At 43.2% G+C, this 20,273-nt stretch overlaps 1 protein-coding gene across 10 annotated transcripts in view; it reads left to right on the top strand.

Moving 5' to 3' along the window:
* ablim1 (actin binding LIM protein 1) overlaps positions 1 to 20,273 on the top strand; it is a 250,952-nt gene that overhangs the window by 169,733 nt on the left and 60,946 nt on the right. For 7 of the 10 annotated variants that reach the window (XM_033033929.1, XM_033033930.1, XM_033033933.1 and 4 more), the window contains 2 exons: positions 14,864 to 14,951; positions 16,102 to 16,160. In XM_033033929.1, coding sequence (XP_032889820.1) covers positions 14,864 to 14,951; positions 16,102 to 16,160 — 147 coding nt within the window. Of the gene's footprint in view, positions 1 to 7,621; positions 7,818 to 8,660; positions 8,742 to 14,863; positions 14,952 to 16,101; positions 16,161 to 20,273 lie in introns of those variants that run through there. The other 3 variants (XM_033033937.1, XM_033033935.1, XM_033033938.1) reach the window with 3 other exon arrangements.

Here is a 20,273-nt window from a genome sequence, read left to right as displayed (position 1 = left end):
AACTCCAAGGTCCCTCTATTCAGCCTCATTTCTTAGTGCCCTTGCATTCATTTTATATGTTCTATCCCTATTTAACTCGACAAAATACATCACCCTGCCCTTGTCAGGGTGCAATTCTATCTACCAACACTCCTCCCATCTGTCTTTCTGATCTACACACTGTTGTGGTTAATCTTACTTGTTATCCACAGCAATGCCAATTGTCATGTCATCCACAAACATTATAATCATTCTTCCTATATTCACATTCAAGTTGTTAATTATCATGTACAACAAGAGTCCCAGAACCAGTCACTAGCGTACACCATTGGCAACAGGCTTCCAACCAGAAAAGCATCCTTCCACTACCACCCTCTGCCTGCTATCACCAAGTTAGCTTGGGGTCCAATTAGCCACCTCCCCTCACATATCATGTGCCTTAACATTCTGGATCAACCTACCATGTGTCCGTAGGGAACTAGGTAAATGGCCTAATAAAACCCATGGAGACCATGCTTATTGCCTTGTCCTCATCAGCCACCTTAGTTAAATTAGTGAGACAGGATTTCCCTTACACAAATGTATACCTTTATCTATTAGGCAACAAAATCACATTTGGTATCCTCTCGTCTTCTAGTGCCTCACTTAAAGCTAATCAAGGTGCAACAATCTCTCTGACAGGGCCCCAGCTATCACCTATTGTGTTTTCAATAGCATCCTGGGACAAATCATATCCAACCCGAGGGTTTCATCAATCCTTCAGTGACATTCACCATATCTCCCCTAATAGAGCTAATGAAGCTGGTGCTGGCCTCCATTATCAGATCTAATGGAGGAGCAGGTGCCAAGAAATTTAAACAATCAAATGCAGTGGTCTGGCAAATTATTTGTTCCAAGAGGTCTCCAGTGGGAATTAGTAGAGTACAAGGTTCATTCAATTGTGTGCTAATGAATCGTGTGATAAAAGACCTTCCCTTCGCAGGCTCTGTTATTTGTGAAGGAAATCGTGCAAAACCGGGGCGAGAAAATAGTGGAGGAGAGAAGCCTCTGGATGTGGAGGAGGAACGGTGATCAGAGAGGTGGGAGGGACTGTGCTGATTGATGAGGACAGCGATTGAGGAAAGTGCGGAGTTCTGGGAATTGGAGGTCAAAGGAGAGTTGTGTGGGGCTGATTGACTTGAGGTGTTGGTGGTTGTGAAGTGATGGTCCCGGGGGGGAGGGTTCAAGAGTGCACACTAATGGGCTCTTCAGTCATCCGTGCCCATGCCAACCTTTTCCTAACTAAACCAAACCCATTTCCATTTGAAACCCTCGTTTTGTTTCTCCTTTAGTAAAAATCATCTGTACCACTGTCCAACTTCAGTACCAGTGGCGAATTTGTCCCCTTTTAATTCCCTATTTTTCTCAGTCCTTCCTCTGTCTTTTTTTGGACAAAAATAAGAATTAATTGGATTGACCTTCCCTAACACCTCATCATAATATTATAATCTGCATTATTGCTTCATTGTTGAACTTGGTTTCGAGGATGGCTTGTTTGATTTTGCCTGTAGTACTGGACTACACAACAATTTATTGGATTCTGCTCATAAATGTCAATGATTAATGTTGGATTCGGTAAAAATTCTCCAGCTGTGCAGAGGGAAACAGAATTATTGAGTTGTTTGGCCGAGAATAACAGATGGTTACATCATTTTGGATACAATGCTGCTATGGTTACCCAATATGCAAATAACACACTCTCAGCCCAGCTGGAAATCCATGTGATAGGAAACATTTAAATATTTTAATCTTAATGCTTGCAAGAGTTCTTGGAAATTCAAGAGGGAACAACCCCAAATATTTTTTTCTAGAAGAGGCCATTACTTCATTGTGGGCCTCATTTCTTTAAGTGAGATTTTGCCTTACAATGCAAGTCTAATTGCCACACTACCATTTATTAGTTTTTTTCTCACTCAATCATTAAAGTGCATTTTATTTTTTTAATATTGAGTTAACGAGCAAAGCGGCACATCTGCAACTAGTGTGAGAATATTCTTTCCATGGATGAGATTTAAGGTTTTAAAGAATACTGCTGGGACTGAGAAGTAAGATGAATGAAAAGAAGGCAAATTCACCCTGCTCCAGTGCAGAATGTGAAGTGGAGTTGGAAAGCAAAATTGGATTGAGAGGGAAAGTAATAAAACAAAAGTGTGGGAAAGTACAAGTGAACATAAATTAATATTTTAAATCAACTGAAGAAATGCAGCTTCACACTTGTTTTCGTTGATTTTTGTGCCAGAGTAGTTAATTTCCAATGATTAGCCCACACAATATCGTTAAAAGGGCACTTACATGTGAAATTACAAAGTGGAAGTTTACATGCCAAATTTTTAAGAAGTTATGTCACATCCTTTCAAAAATAAATAATGAGCTGGGAAGTAATTTTCAGATATTCATATTTATCTTTGATCCTGCCCAAGACAGTAACATTTACAAATAATTCATAGTGCCACCAACCTTGCTCTTAAATTGAAAGCAAATTCTGGACTAACATTTCTTTATTAATATAACATTGATTGCACTAGTATCAATCCAACTATTGGTACAACATTTCAGAAAGGGGAGTTAAATCGTAGAAGAAGCAATATTCTTGTATTAATATTTTTCTTCACAAGGAAACACCTCGGTGACCTGGATGCCAAACCAAATGAGTGTCCAGCTAGTCTACATGCTTCTGTCACAACATGATGCAACGTTGTGTTTGTGGGTTTGTTTTAGAGTCAGCAGATCTGTGCTTCTGTAGCTTGGAAATCTGTAAAATCTCTTTAAAAATATCGATCAATGGAAGTTCCTGTCTCATATTTGAACTGGTATAATTCTCTCCAAATTAAGCTATTTTGTGCGTAGTTATGGAATGATCACTTATTGGACCATATAAATTGAGATTTTTAAAGATGGGTATTTATCAAAAAAGCCCCCAGTCGTTCAGCAGTTGCCAGTGTTTATGTTCTTGTTTCCTTTATCAGCACCAAGCAAAGGAGACTAGCCTAGATTTTCCACTTTTCTACAACTCATTGGGTGAGATGGCCAAGGGGAAGGATGGGTAACCTCAGCAGTGTTTACTGCCACTGGCAGGCAGCCCTCCTCCTGGACCAATGCCTGCAGGGGTCAGGCCCAATATCCTGGCGTACTTCCTTCCAGCCTCTAATATCACTGCACCACTGGTACACTCTGGTGAAAGTTGCTGGTGTGCTGGGTTGAAGCGGCCATTGCTTTAATGCTTTAAATAGAAGGAGATGTTCCTTTCCACCTGGATATTTCACTTGCTGAAGATGTTTGCCTCAGCTATAACCTTAAACTTGTAATCTCTGGACCAGCTTGACACCTTGAATGCTACTTCCCCTCCCATCCTCTGTCTCTCAAGAGAGAACCATTTTAATCTCACGGGGGTAACCAGCAGGCAAAATGATGAAACACCAGATCAAGATTGTAGGCAGAGGGCTTATTCAGCTCAGGCATAACTACAATAATAGATCATAAGAAGGACTGGATTCCTGGAAATTCAAACTGCAGGAAATCTTTTAAATACGCTTTTCAACCACTGTACTATTTTGTTTGCACTATTCACGTGCAAATTGTCTATTGGACCTTGAACTGTGAGGGCCAGTTAGTTATAAGTGTCAAGAATATGTCAGTGGAAATATGATTGGAAAATCTGCATCTGAATCATTTTGTTTACAGCACTCTAGAGTGGAAATCCACCCTATAAAACAATGCGTCTTGTAGCTATGTTCCAAATCTCTGAATTTTCAATATTTAAAGAATAAATTCCAGTCACTTAATAGGAAATAGAATGCCACATTAGCTGCAGATAAAGAGAGATTTTTAACAGTCACGTGTCCTATCAGGACCCAGGATAAGCCTCCAGTCACACAACCATGAAATCACTTTATTCCACATCAGTAATTCTTCCTTTACCTTGTCTCATCTCCTTAAAGTTAAAAGTCAAGCCAATGCCCTCTTCAAGGTTTGACTACTCCAATGGGCTGTTTGTTGGTGTCTCCTCCATATCTACCAGTTATAGAGTTACACAGCATGGAAAAGGGCCCTTCAGCCCAGCTCATCCATGCCGATTAAGAAGCCCCATCTATACTAGTTCTAATTGCCTGCATTTGGCTCATATCCCTCCAAACCTTTCTTATCCGTGTACCTGTCCAATGGTCTTTTAAATGCTGTAATTGTACCTGCCTCAACTATCTTCTCTGGCTTGTACCTGCCTCAACTATCTACTCTATATCTTCCATATACCCAATACCCTCTATGTGTAAAGGTTGCCCCTCCTGTTCCTAATAAATCTTTCCCTTCTCACCTTAAGTCCATGTTCTCTAATTCTTGATTCCCTTACTCTGGGTAAAAAAAACATTCTCCCTATCCATTCCCCTCATGATTTTGTACGCCTCTATGTGATCACGCCTTAGTTCCCTGTGCTCCAATGAAGAAAGGACCCTTTCGCTTAGGCCTTCGAGTCTTGGCACCATCTTCATAAATTTCCACTACCCCCTCTCCAGCTTAATGGCATCTTTCCTATAGCAGAATGACAACAAAAAAATGAACACATTACTCCAAGTGCAGCCTCACCAACATCTTGTACAACTGTAACATAACATTTCAGCTTCTCAGCTAAATGTCTCAGCTTGCCCAGTCTATCCTTATAGCTCAGGCCCTCAAGTCTTGATAACATCCTTGTAAACAGTGTTTCAGCTTCTGTAATCCTGAGCCCATTAAAAACTCTCCTGTCATAACTTGTACAAGGTCATTTTTACCCAAGAATGCTGACTATTCTTGCCTCATATTTAAGCAGCGTCTTAGTTTTCATCCCATCCTTTGATGGCTCACCTCTCCCTTACAGCAGGGCTGCCAACTCTCACGCTTTGAGCGTGAGAATCACGCCCTCAAGCAAACTCTCACGCCCTCACGCTGATCAGAAATTTCTCACGCTCTGTGGTGAGAAATTCTGTGATCAACAAAAATGTCAAAACTCGGATAAACTGCATGGTCCGCGGATGTTGGAGAGCCGGGGCTGCGGGAGGGATGGAAGCAGCGGGCGGATACAGATGCGGGGAGCCGGGACTGGTGAGTTTGCGGGGCTGACGAGTATTTGCGCGGCTAGCGAGTCGCTCGCTGCAGCTTCGGCCATGGAGCACTCCGGCCGGTACGAGTGTCCCGGGGCGTCGGAAGCGCCGCTGCCGCGAGAGTCTCTGTGCCGAAGGGACAGACTCTCAAAGGGAGGTGGAGAGAGACAGAGGGGAAGGAGACGGGGGAGACAGGGGGGAGAGATAGAGGGGAGAGACAGAGGGGGGGGGGGTGAATGGAGAGAGAGAAGAGGGAGAGGGGGAAAGAGGTAGGGGAGAGAGAGGGGGGAGAGGGGGGGAAGAGAGGGAGGGGTGAGAGGGAAGAAAGAGGGAAGAGAGAGAGGAGGTGGAGAGGGTATGAGAGAATGGGGGAGAGAGAGGGGTGGTAAAAGAGAGGGGGAAGAGGGGGAAAGGGAGAAACGGGGGAAGAGAGAGAGATGGGGAGGCAAAGAGAAAGGAGATAGAGACAGAGGAGAAAGAGAGAGGGGAGAGAGCAAGGGGGGGTGAGGTGGGATGGAGATATGGGGGAGAGAGAGGAGTAAAGAGGAGGAGAGAGAGATGAGAGAGAGAGGGAAGAGAGACGGAGAGAGAGGGGAGAGTGTGTGGAGAGGGGGAGATAGAGAGGGAGGGAGAAAGAGAGAGAGGGGGGAGAGAGAGGGGGAGGGAGAGAGAAGAAAGAGGGGGGAGAGAGAGTTAGGGGGAAGAAAGGAGAGAGGGGAGGGGGGAGAGAGGGGATGAGAGAGAGGGGGGAGAGTGAGGTGGGACGGAGAGGGGGAAGAGAGGGGGGAGAGAAGAGAGAGGGAAGGGGAGAGAGTGAGGGGGAGACGGGAGAGAGAGGGGTGAGAGGAGAGACAGAGGAGAGAGAGAGTGGAAAGAGAGATGGAGGGGAGAGAGAGAGGGGTGTTGAGAGGAGAGAGAGTGCATCCTGGAGGACAACCAGTGGCTGCTGGAAGTAAGTACCAAGCACTGGGTAGAAACGGTGGAAGATAGTGGACTTCAAATGAGGGTGGTTGGAGAAAGCATCCTCCTTGCCTGCTAGATTTTCACTTACTGTAACTGCAGGAAAAATGTTCCCGATGTTGGGGGCGTTCAGAACCATGGGTCACAGTTTAAGAATAAAGGGGGGGGCCAGCTAGGACTGAGATGGAGGACAAACTTTCTTCACGCAGAGAGTTGTGAATCTGTGGAATTCTCTGCCACAGAAGGCAGTGCAGGCCAATTCACTGGATGTTTTCAAGAGAGAATTACATTTAGTTCTTGGGGCTAACGACATCAAGGGATATGGGGAAAAAACAGGAAATGTACTGATTTTAGATGAATAGCCATGATCATATTGAATGGCAGTGCTGGCTCGAAGGGCCGATGGCCTATTCCTGCACCTATTTTCTATGTTTCTATGCTTGAGTATATGGCAATAAAACTCGATCGCTTGATTTTGAAGCATTCATGCATGGTGGAGGTATAATGTAGTCATAGAGTGATACAGTGTGAAAACAGGCCCTTCGGTGCAACTTGCCCACACCCGCCAACATGTCCCAGCTACGCCACCTGCTTTTGGTCCATACCTCCAAACCTGTCCTATCCATGTATCAGTCTAACTTTTTCTTAAATGTTGGGATGGTCCCTGCCTCAACTACCTCCTCTGGCAGCTTGTTCCATACACCCATCACCCTTTGTGTGGATAAAGTTACCCCTTAAAAAGTTACCTCTTAAAAATACTTCATACAAAAAACATTGAAATCATACTTCTACAGTGCACTAAAACATGATTTTAATACATAAAATTTCAAAAAGTTCCTACCCTTGGAGGGGGGACACCCTTCTTCCACACCCTCGGACTTGGTCTCTCGCAATTTCTCACTCCCAACTCACCCAATGTTGGCAGCCCTTCTTACAGTTATATCTTCCAGCCCCACAACAGCACCCTGGGATACCTGCACTCCTCCAAATCCATCCTCCCAAACAGCCCTGATTTAATCCATTCATCATCTGGAATTTCCTCAGTAAATTGTTCTCTTTCTCTTTTCCTCCAATTGAAATACTCCTTCAAACCTAATGTTTTTGACAAGGAATACCCCGTATTTCTCCAAACGGTGCTGGGAGCTATAATTTATTTGGTAACGCTGCTCTGAAGCACACTGTCGTGTTTTCAGTGAACCAAAGGCATTTTTATTTCACGATATTAAAGACCTTCATTTTGTTGCCGGGGTAACCTTTCTTCCACCTCCTTTAATGGCCATGTTTATAAATATTTCAGAGCTGCAAAAGTGATTTGAGAAAGATGTTATTTATGAGGACAGCCCACTTTTGTAGGTACGGCTATCAGAAGGAACCAAATGGAAGAACGGAACATTTGAAAAATATATATTAAAATTTAAAATATTTAAAATATTTTTTCATCAGCAGTTGGTTCGAAAAAGCTCCTCCTAAAAATGAAATTGCCAGCTGTTTAGAATATACGTTTCGGGCAATAGTGACGTGAGCGCTCCGTGATTCTGGAGAATATAATTGGTTTCACAATTGGATTACAGTCGCCAGCATGTTAAGAGCAACACCTGCAGTGCATTGTGTCAGTTGAGCTCTGACAGTGCTGGAAAATGTGCACAAACAAGCTTGGAGACTCACTTGCCCTCAGTCACGTGTGCGGAGAGTCCTGAAGTAGTTTATCCAGATTGTCAATGGGAGAGCAGCAGTGTTCATTCACAGCAAAGGCAAGTGGGGCAGAAGGTGGGGAAATCTCAGCCTGATTTAGTTGTATATTAACTGCCGGGTGGCAAGGATGTTTGGATACTCGAGTTTCATTATGTGGATGCACTTAATAGACATGTGGAGTGAAACAAAAGCTTGTAAATGCCGGTTTATATCTATCAAGAGGCACAGTGTGTTTTACAAAGTATTTAATCAAACTCTTCTAATCCATCTGTCTAGACTTGAAGCTGTCAAGGGTATTTTGGGTTCCTTTTGCCCGTTACACGCGATTTCAGCTGTATCCATTATGTATCTGATGTGGCTGATTGAAGAATAAGCTAACTAAAGCTTCCATATATTTACTATTCCTTGCATGTTTATTTCTTTGAGGCAGAATGAAGAGATTAAACAAATATTTTTCCACATTTTGAATTTACTTTGCTACTGGTTGCATTAAAGCAAACCGGCTTGTTGCATAAGAACGGCAGAGAAGGGAAAACGAGCTGTGGAAAGCTTTCTCCCGGTTCCCTGAGAATATGGAAGAGAGCAAGCACAGCCACGCCTGCAATCAGGAGACAAACTTTGCTTTAATGAGAGCTAACGCCTAACACTGTTCTTATATATTCTGTGCTTAAAGCCACAAATGATGCAAACAACTGAATCATTTCCAACATGATTCCTTAAGTACTCCACAGGTGTAGAAGGTCTTACAAACCATTCCTTGGCGACAATATTTGATTGTACATTTAAGATTGTTTAATAATAGTTACGTCATCAGTATGGTAAAGCCCTATTATTCCCAACCTGGCTTTCATAATGGACATTGCCCTGGGGCTTTAGTGATTTGGTGTCGCAATGGGAAGGTGTATTTCTGCACCAGATGCCTGCTTCCTGACTTCACAACTGGATTTTTGAGTGGCTTTGTGGTTTATTAAGGTAGACTACTGCCTTTGATCTTAAGTGGTAAGTTTGATTTTGGTGCCTGTGAAGGAAATATCAAACGTGCTTTTTTATAATATGTTTCAATTGGAATTTTTGTCAGCGTTGTCATAAAAAAGGGAAGGGCATTGATGGAGGTGAGTCTTCACATCGTGATTTACTGATACTTCAGCTCCTGTCTTGTGAAACTCTCCAGTGTCATCTTCCATGTAACTTACAGCCTGCTGTTAACCTGCCAGTCTGGATGCGCTTAGAACAAGGTCCAGTAAATACAGAAGAGTGCCCATTCGCTTTGTAGAGGGATGGTGAAAATGCACACTGTATGAAAGCAGGAAGCATTGGATTAAGCGATCAAAAAATGTGACATGTCAAGTCAATTTGTGCATGAGCAATGGATGACGTGGACGGGTTTGTGTGTTTTGGGGAAGTAATTTGTGAGAACTTAAAATCTAAAGGCACACCGCCAGTTCGGAAGGATTATGAAGGAGTGAACAGACCACAGCTGTAGAACAAGGTTATAATGGCTATAAGATCCACTATAACAAGCCATTATAGTGGATCTTCTACATCTCTCCAACTCTCATCCCAATTCTTCCATTCTTTTCACACCACCATCACTTTTTATAAGTTACAGTTGCCTATAAAATAGAGTGAGAGGTAGCCTTGTGCCATTTGGCATATCCAAAGTTTCCTTCTCATTGTTTTCACCTATTGTGACCTCGCCATATAGCCGCACGAGAATTGAGAAAGGACAATCCAAACAAAACTAATTCTTGATTGCATATTATTGATAGTAGGTGGATTAAGGTAGACAAATAGTGTAGTGGACATGGTAAGTAATAGCGCAACCTGCGTCCAGGAAGCTACTTACACATGATAAAACTGTTCATGCTCAATCCAGCCCAAGCTTCGCCCTCAGTACACGCCCTCCCCACAACCACACACAAACCTTTTGTTGACCATGGTTTATATTGAGATCCAGATCCCACTGCCATACAACATAGAACAGTACAGCACAGGAATGGGCCCTCCCGCCCACAATGTTTGCACCGAGCGTGATGCGAAGTTAAACTGATCTCATCTGCATGTACATGATCCATATATCTCTATTCCCTGCACTTCCATGTGCCTATCTAAAAGTATCTTAAACACCGCAATCGTATCTGCCTCCACCAACACCCCTGGCAGTGCGTTCAAGGTCCCCACCACTCTCTGTGTAACAAAAGTCTTGTGCCACACATTTCCATTAAGTTTTCCCCCTCTCACTTTATAGCTCCGCCCTCCCGTGTTTGAGATTTCAACCCTGGGGAAATGGTATGACTGTCCACCCTATTTGTGCCTCTTATCATAAGACTCCCCATAACCTCTGATGTTCCAGAGAAAACAATTTGTCTATCCAACCTATCCCTGTAGTTGAAACTCTCTAATCCAGACAGCATTCTGGTAAACTTCCTCTGCACCCTCTCCACAGCCTCCACATCTTGCTGTATTGGGGCGATCAGAACTGCGCGCGATGCTCCAAATGCGATCTTTAAATCTGCACCGTGATTTCAAATGCAGACTAGAAATGTCAAATGTAATGACTAGAATATGGAGCAGGAGAAACAGGCCCTTAAGCCCAAAGTTCCTGTGCAGAACATGATGCAAAGTTCAACTAATCTCTGGCTGAGTGTCATCCCTACGCATTCTTGTCATGTGTGGATCACTCCAATACCAAGCCTCAGGTACTGGATCCTGAGAACCTGCTCCCAGACTGCCCTGATCGCCATTGGCAACACATTATTGACCTGCTTTTAAATCGGCCTGAAGATCAAAGACATTTAGAAAGTTTGAAAATTATTGTGAAACAAAACAATTTACCAAATTTAACTTTTATGCATTCATTAAAAACATAAAAATAAAAAATTACCAATACTGACCTTTTCAAACCCGATCAGTAATCCCAAGGGAACAGGTGAAAAACACACCTGATCCCAAAGCTCTGTTCAATATTAAATCAGCAGTGGAGTGGGAAGTCGGGCCTGACCTCCAGTTTGGTTCTGCCTTCTGCCTTGCAATGTGTAAGTGTAGTAACCAGAATCACATTGATCTGAGCAATGCTTGGTGCCAGCAGTTCTCTTTTGCAATCGTGGACTATATGGTTCTGTTCAGTTGAAGTCAACATAGAGCTATATTCCTATGGTCAGAGCAGTGGCAACTCGTTGTGGGTGTTTCTGCTCAAGAATTGTGAAAGAAGTGATATGGCCTGAAATATTCTGCTAAAACTCAAACTGCTTTGATTGTTATTTCACTGTTGCTAACCCCGCCCACCTTCTCCTCAGTGACTGGGTGGAGTGCACAAGTTACAGCTGCACAATGCGACACCCTCCTCTCCCAGAAGATTTACTCAGTTTAGCAAGTTGTGTTTGTGTTCAGCACATGACAGGATTGGCTTCCTGCCTAGTGTCTGTATCCTGCTTATTTGCCAGGGTTTACTGTGGCTTAAATGCTTTGACTTTCTTAGAATCATTAAAGCTATACAGTACAGAAACAGGCCCTTCAGCTCCACGTCCATGTAACTTCCATTTGCCTGTTTGTCCCATATACCCTATACCTTTCCTATCCATGTCAAAAGTTGAGGGGAGACTTGGTAGGAGTATATAAAAATGACGATAGGCATTGATAGAGTAGATGGTCAGAACTTTGTTCCTGGGGTGTAAATGTTTAACTCTAGATGGCAGAGCAAAAAGGTGAGAGGTGGAAAGTTTAATGGAGATGTGTGGCCAAGTTTTCTATACACAGTGAGTAATGCGAGCTGGGAATGCATTGGCATGGGTAGTTGGGGAGGCTGATACAATAGTGGTGTTTGAGAGGCCTTTAGGTAGGCACATGGAAGTGCAGGGAATAGAGGGATATGAATCGTGTACAGGCAGACGAGATCAGTTTAACTTGGCATCATGTTCAGCACAAACATTGTGGGCTGAAGGGCCTGTTCCTGTCTTGTACTGTTCTATGTCCTTTATACCTGTCCAAATGTATTTTAAGTTCCATGGTTAAACCTGCTCCTACCATTTCCTTTTGTTGTGTGTTCTATTTACATTCCACCCCGTGTTTGAAAATGTTGCCCCTCTGCCCCCCTTTAAATATTTTCCCAGGTCACTTTTAATTGATTTTCCCTATCACTTTTAATTTTATTCTCCCCGACTCTGGGGAAGGGATTGTGGCTATTCAACTTATTTAAGTCACCCCATTACAGAAATGATGTGGAGGCATTGGGAAGGGTACAGAAGAGGTTTTCCTGGATGCTGCATGGATTAAAGGGCATCAGCTATAAGGATAGGTTGGACAAACTTGAATTGTTCTCTCCAGAGCGTTGAGCGAAGAGTTGATACAAGTATATAAAAATTGTGAGATGCATAGATCGGGCAGACAATCAGAACCTTTTTCCCAGGGTGGAAATGTCAAAGACAAGAGGGCATAGCATTAAGGAGAGAGGGGCAAGGTTTAAGGGAAATGTGCGAGGCAGGTTTTTGTACATAGAGGGTGGAGAATGCCTGGAACACACTACTAGGGGTCACGGTGGAAGCAAATACAATATAAGTATTTAAGAAAGTCGAAAGGCCTGTTCCTGTGTTGAAATGTTCTATTTTATGCCACTCATGATTTTATAAACATCTATAAGATCGCCCCTCAGCCTTCGATGCTACAGAGAAAAAAAGTGGTGGGAAGTGGTGGGATCAGCATACATTGTGACATGCTATAAAGAGAAAGGGTTCATATTAAATGCTGACACAACCAGGAGTTCAGAGATGAAAGTATGAGCTGGTAAAGAATTTGTGGAGATGTAACATTCCAGGGATTATTAAGGCCAGGTGATGAGTAGTTTCCATCATCCTTTCCAAATTTACCACCAAGCCTTGCATAATAATGACTGAGATGAAAGTCAGCGAAAAGACTATCCATAATTACACAGGCCATCCACTGTAAATGTAAAATGCCCAGCATCAGAATTAATATTTCAGCTTGATTATTTGGAATTCTTTCACTCTTTTTCTTCCTCAACATCTACTGCCTAAAGCATCAGGTATCTCCAGCATTTTCCTGATTTTAGTGTCTGATTTTCGAGCATCTGGACTTTGCATCTTTTCAATTACAACTTACAAATGTTATCCGTTTTTCCCAGTTGTTATCTTGCACAATGAGAATATTCAAAGATCATGTCAGAAGACCACTTCAGTTGTCAATTTATTTTAAACGGTATACTCTGAGCTCCATGTTGATCTCGTTATCTTGACAACCATTCTGTATTACTCAGCACAGCAGTGCAGGAAGGGCAAGTTGAGTTGGAGTTTGCTAATTTGACAGATTGCAACTTGGTTTACATTATACATTCATTCCTGTCACCACCTGGTTACCCTGGCAACTGGGGAGTCAAGAATGACAATAAATGAGCATTGTTCCTTATGTTTCAAAGGAAACTTGGAAGATCTTCAAGTGTCACAGTGGAGACTAGTTGCAACTAGTATGTGTGTGAATTCGCAAATCTGTGGTGTGTCCAAAACACTGCTCCACTGGTGCCCTACAGAGAAGCCTCACTGCCACGTCATCTATCTATACATAACTAAAACTCTGATCTTGTGCTCTTTCAGTTTGCGGGGTTTTACTATTTGTGCAAAATCGGTACGCGATAGCGCTACGATTTTTCACCAGGTTACTCACCGTTCCCCTGTGCTGCGATTGCATCAAGTTTTGTTCCGATCGGTGGTATATTGTAAAAGTTATCGAGGTTTAAAAATCTTTAAAACCGTCAGTCAGCGCCACTCAGAGTGGTCTCTTCTCCTGTCAGTCAATGCCATGGCCGGGATGGCGACGCCCCTTCCTGCCCCACCTGCGGAGGCCTGTCCCGCCTCACACAAACCTCTCTCTCTCCTCCTCACAGTAACTTGTCTATCGTCTCCCCCACCACCACCGGGGGGGGGGGAGGGTTTCAGTGGAGGTCCTGGGCCCGCGTCTCTCTCCCTCATCACTCACCCCTGCCCGCCCTCTGTGGCAATGGCGGTCCCATCTACCCGTCCACCCGGGTCCGTCTCCTCCGCCGGACTCACTCACAGCCTTCTCGGAGGAGATCTTCTCCACCAGCTCATTGAAACTCGTGGTGCCCACCGTGACAAACACCGACTCCATCTCCCCCCCCGCGAGCAGGCAGGTGGGTGGACAGGGGGAGGGCTTGCCATGCGGCAGCAGCGGGCAGAACGGGGAAGGGCCGAGTGGCAGCAGCGGGGACAGGCCTAGGACGGGGACAGGCCTAGCGACGGCGTAGTGGGCAGATGGCGGGAGGGAGAGTCGGGTTGCAGGGTTGCCGAGCAGTTTGCAGTTTCACACAGGAATTGCAGATGCTGTTGAGGGTAGGGGAAACGAGAGGGAAAGAAGAGGGAGGGAGGGAGAGGTGAGAGAGGGATTGGGGAGGGAGGAGGAGAGGGAAAAGATCCTGGGGAGATGAGGAGGGAGAGTGGGGGGATTGAGGGATAGGAAGAGGTAGGGAGGGAGAGGGGGAAAGTGGAGGAGGTGATGCGAGTGGGGGAGGAGGTGGAATAGAGGGAGAGGAGGGCAGTGGGGGAGGTCAGGAGGGATAGTGGGGGGATATGGGGAAGTGAGGAGTGGGGGATAGGAGGGGTGAGGGAGGGAAGGAGTGACTGAGGGTAGAGGGAGGGAGAGAGGGAGAGGTGAGTGAGGGATTGGGGGAGGGGAAGAGGAGAGGGAGGGTGAAGGGGAGGGAGTGCTGGGAATGAGGGTAAATGAGCCGCGCCTGCGCAGTTGGGGGCTATGAGTGAGTGGTGCAATAGTGCATTGGGGGGACGGGTTGCATTGGGGGGACGGGTTGCATTGGGGGAACGGGTGAGTGGTGGAATATTGCATTGGGGAACGGATTGCGTTGGGGACCAGGCCTTCAGTGTGACAGGGAGCCAACGGGTCCCACCTGGTCTAGTTTCATTTATAGTTAAATCATTCAATCCAGGATTGATCCATGAATATAATGGGAAGCTATTACACTTTGAATATGTAAGTCTGGATCCTTGTGATTACCCAACATGACTGGCTGTATGTTTGCTTTGTGCAATATAGTTCTCTTGAACATGATTGCTAATGGCCACTTTGTTTGGATCTAGGCAGGAGACAAACACTATCATCCGAGCTGTGCACGATGCAGCAGGTGCAACCAGATGTTCACAGAAGGAGAAGAAATGTACCTGCAAGGTAAGATGTGTCAACTTTCAAAATGTTGAAGTTTGTTTGTTCTGCTTCAGATGAGGAATAGTTGTCAGGACAATAAATAGTCCCTTCTCCTCCAAAGACAGCATTAGTATCTTCAAGCCAGGTACATCAGGGTACCTAGCAGACGAAGGTTCGCTTTTCACTTCTTATATGAAAGCTCAACTTAGTGGAGTGCACACTTTTGTTTCATTTAATTCCTCAACTTATTACAAATAAAATGGAGCTTATTAATCCGAGGGCCATATACATAAGAGTGACATCTAGGGAAAAACATGACTAGGTGACATTTCGAGTCAAGTCCCTTCTTCAGACTGTGATGGAATCTGAAGAAGGGTGTCGACTCGAAACGTCTGCTTATCTATGTTCTCCAAAGATGCTGTCTGACCTGCTGAGTTATTCCAGTACTTCATATTCTTTTTTGACAGAAGGATGAATGTTTAGAACAAAACAATGAGAGGAAATTTGACGAATGTGTGATACCTCAAGTGAGGTGTAGAGAACCTGCTCCCATTAGCAAAGTTTCAAAGAATGGAAGGACGGATTTAAAATGTCAGGTAAAGGATACAAGGGGAATTTGAGGATTTTTGTTCTACCTAAAGATTGAGCATGATCTTGAACTCACTATCTGGGGGATGGTGAATGCAGAAGGAATTGATTTCTGAAAAAGGAAATTGGATAGGCAGTTAAAAGAAAATAAATTGCCATGCTCTGGAGAAATTTAAAACTGACCCTATTGCTTTACCAGAAGCCGTTATAGACTTGATGGTCTGAGGATTGCTTCCTGCAGTATGGCAATTCGATTTCTAAAATACTTGTCGCTTGAAATAAATGTATTTTTCTGGATGCTCTTATGTTAAACTAAATTCAATTTTTATACCTACGTCAGGTTCTCCCAAAGGCTATCATTAATGCTGAGGAAAATAGCCATTTCTTCTCGGCTCCAGTGGTATTGAACATTTTAATTTAACGGTTGTTTTGCAAGGTGTCATGTTGTTTTCTTTGTGTAACTCCACTGTTGTCTATTAGCTGGTCAAAAATGAATTAAGGAATGTAATCCATGACGAAACTTATTTATTGAAACAAGCCATCACTTCACGTTCATGTTCACGTTCTATTTTTTTCCCAAAAATAGGTTCTACAGTTTGGCATCCCGACTGTAAAAAGTCAACCAGGATTGAAGAAAAACAAAGGGTGAGCTCACTGTGAGAATAACAATAAAAATCTATATCTTTGTTAACATGGAATTGGTTCAAAGAGTTTGGAAGTCCGTCACAGCACATCTTTCATCAATTCTATTCCGAGTTCCTTGCTTGTAAGTGAGGGGTTTGTCTCCATGTGAAACCCCCTTTAAGTTATCTTGTTTATGAAGATTATTTTAGTCTACAATCTTTTGAGTCTACAATTTTGTTAGAAATAATGCATAAAATGCCTTCAATCAGGCACGTCAGGAGGAAAAAAACACTGTCATTGTTTGTCTTTCTACCCTCGATGCATTTATAATCTGGCACAGATGACACAAAAATAATCAAAATTATTGTTCATAATAATCTTAAGGTTTCACTACTGACATGCCTGCTTGAGGGCTTTTGGTGGCTATCTATAACTTCATTATTTTCCTAAACACGTCAGGAGTAGTATTTGGCTGGTGTACCGTAACCTCCGTAATCTGATTGTCACTTGGGCAGCTTACAACCCAGTGGCATGAATATTGATTTCTCTAACTTCAGGTAACCCCGGCATTCCCTCTCACTCCATCCCTCCCCCACCCAAGTCGCACCAGCCTATCGTTTTCGTGCAACTAACAGCTAATGGCCTGGTTCCTTTATCACCGTTACCTTTTTGCATATCTTTCATTCATTGTTCTATATCATTTCGCTTTCCCATGACTTTCAGTCTGAAGAAGGGTCTCGACCCGAAACGTCACCTATTACTTCTCGCCAGAGATGCTGCCTGACTCGCTAAGTTACTCCAGCTTTTTGTGTCTATCTTCGGATTAAACTAGCACCTGCAGCTCCTTCCAACACATTTAACCCGATAGCAAGTGTTTCAAAGATCTGTTTTTGGATGTCATGGTATGTGGAGCAGAAAGGCAGTCGTGAAGATTTAATTTGATACTTTAAAAAACAGTAATGACACATTAATATTTGTAAGTGCAAATTAGCCAGATTTTTTTTTTGCGATTTATCAAAATGGTGAGAAATGTAGTGTGTACAGAGTATCCAGTTTGATGATGCACATAAGGATAGGGTACAGTTGCAGCATGTAAATAGGAAAGCTAATAATGTTACTCTTTGTTGCTGGTGGAATTAAATATAAATGCAGAGAAATTATGTAGAGAGAATATTTTCTTTTACTGGACCATCTGGAACTAGGGGTCACTGTTTAAAAATAATGGGTTCCCATTTAAAGCAGAGGTGATGTGATTTTTATTTCTCTCTGTGAGGTCACGAGTCTTTGGGACTCCTCCTGAAGGGATTACGAATATTTTTACTATAGAGGTAGTTACATTATTAAGAAGCAAGTGGGTGAAAAGTGACAGGGAGGAACACAGCACTGAGAATGTGACCAGATCGGCTGTGATAATAGGACATAGAATAGTACAGGAACAGGCCCTTCAGCCCACAAAGTTGGTGCTGAACATGATGCCAAGTTAAACTGATCTCATCTGCCTGTACATGATCCATAACCCTCTATTCCTTGCACTTCCATGTGCTTATCTAAATGTCTCTTAAACACCACTATCGTATCTGCCTCCACCACCACCTCTGGCAATGCATTCTAGGCCCCCACTGAAAAACTTGCCCCACACATATCTGTTAAACATTCCCCCTTCTCATCTTATAGCTTTGTCCTCTAGTGTTACACATTTCCGCCCTGGGAAAAGTTATCCTTCAGTGTATTTAATTAACCTGAAAGCATACTTTACTAAAATTGTATCTTGTCTTTGCAAAAGCTAAAATAGCCAAATGATATTGAATAGTGGAGCCGGCTTGTGGAACCTGTAACAGGAAGGAAAGGTTCAAGGGTTGTGTGGGTCTCGGATGACGCCGGCTGCCTTTTTGTAAATCCCTTTGATGGTGGGGTGGGGATGTTAGTACCCATGATGGTTCCATACATATCAAAGAAGAAGGGGCAAGCCTGAAGCCCCAACAATTAATCTGCATTATTATGAGTTGGCTGATGACTTTGTCATTGGTTACCAGACCTACAACTGCCCTCTTGGTCAAGGAACATCGTAATTTATGAGCGTCACCCAAGTAGCAGGTGGGAATTGCTGCTAAACTTACTCCGTGTAGTTCAAATCCTTGACCCCTGAAGTTGGCTCCGATGCTCCACATCTCACCCCATGGCACTGTGAAAACATAGGCTCAATATTTACTCAAGGATATGAATAGGTGGGCCTCCTAATGAAAAATCAACAAAGCTTGCTTAACGGTCATTCAACCATGGCACACCATTTTGCAGAGGTAATTGTGTTTTTAACCTGAAACCACAGGGAGCGATACAACATGTTCAATGTATCTTTCTAGTCTGTTCACTTTGTTCTTTAATTAGGAACTTGCTGGGATATTAATGGCACCAATACTGTTTGGAGTTTACATAAGTGCAGATTTGGTATCCAGTTCCATTATCCTATTTTGGGGGAAATAATAAAAATTAGAGGCAAGATTCAAACCAGAATTTCCATAGTTAATTATTATGTACAGGAAGATAATATAAAAGATAAATACACAAAGTGCTGGAGTAACTTAGCGGGTCAGATAGATTCTGAAGGACATGAATAGATGATGTTTCGGGACAAGACTGTTCTTCAGACTAATTGTAGTAGAAGGGAGAATGCTGGAAAACAGTTGGGGGGGGGGGGGAACAAAGCATGGCAAATGATAGGTGGATGCACGTGAGTTTGGGGGGTGCGGTTAGGAGGGGGTTGAGTGCAGTTGAGTGAACAAAGCCAAGAGATGGAGAAAAAAAGATGAAAGGCTGCAAGATGAGTAGAGAATCAGAGCGAAATATGAAGCTTGAGGAAGGCATATTGGTGGAAGGGGATGGGAGGGTAGGGGAAAGGAATGGGGGGGGCGGAATAGAGGGAGAAATGGGTGTGTGCACTCAGGTGGGGCACTGGGTAGGGGTGGGAGGACGGTGTGGGAAGGGTTTTGTTACCTAAAATTGGCGTTCATACAACATTCATCTCTGCTGGAGAGATATGATGCCAAGTTAAACTAATCTCCTCTGCCTGCATACGACCCTTATTCCCTCCATATCCATGTGCCTGTCTAAAATTTGTATTAATGCCATTATCGTTGTTGCCTCCACCACCAATCCTAGCAGCATGCTCCATGCACCAACCATTCAAGGGTCGTGGATTTGAACTACCCAAGCGAAATATGCAAATATTAATTTGACAAGAAAAGTAGGAGCAAATGAAATCATGAAATATTCAAAATGGAATAGACACTTCTCCGTAATAAGGACTAAATAATTGTGAGAGGAACTGCTAAAATAGAAGTTTTTATGAAATGTAGGGGAGAAATTACAGAGGAAGTGGATAAATTTCACAAAAAAAGTATTTGGGTCGCATCCGACGTAATGTAAAAGAGAAGCAAGTCACTTTGAAGACCCAACAATTACATCTGCAGTAAAATCGTGCCAGTGATTTGAGGTTGAAGCTGGCAGCAGAACTCTGAAACAACATTGCATTGTTTTATGCCGTGTAATTGTTGTCTTCAATTCATATATGTACAATATAATAACAGGGTTACTGTGAAACAGGCTACAATGTAATATCGGCCTGTCGCTTTGATGCTATGCTGAACACAGAGCCAACTTGCTCTTTTAACTAATGTGTTAACAGCTGATCAGATACATTCAAGTTTTACAAAATGTGACCTGGAAATTGGATCGATTATTACATTTTATTCTGCTCAAATCGCATGGATCTAGATTGGCAAAATTGTACTTAACATAAAATGAAGAGTGTGATTTGACCCGAATAAAGCTAAAGAATTTGGAATCATTGATATCAATGAAATTCAAATCAAATTACGCTGAAATGACACTTTTTGGTAAAATTATACACCTTAGGCCTTTTCTGTTTCACTACCATGACTGAGTGTTTGTTCAAATAGATCTTTACCATGACCCCTGAATGCTGTTGGAAGGCTGCTCGCTCTCACCTCCAACATGATCATGAAGCTTTTGCCTAAGCGAGGCAGAACGTAGAACAGTACAGCCCAGTAACTGGCCCACAATGTCTGTGCTGAACAGATATGATGCCAAGTTAAACTAATCTCCTCTGCCTGCATA

This window comes from Amblyraja radiata, chromosome 15, assembly GCF_010909765.2.
Source record: "Amblyraja radiata isolate CabotCenter1 chromosome 15, sAmbRad1.1.pri, whole genome shotgun sequence".
Taxonomy (NCBI): Eukaryota; Metazoa; Chordata; class Chondrichthyes; order Rajiformes; family Rajidae; genus Amblyraja; species Amblyraja radiata.
Note: the sequence above shows the minus strand (reverse complement) of the source record. Positions and strands in the feature narration are given on the sequence as shown.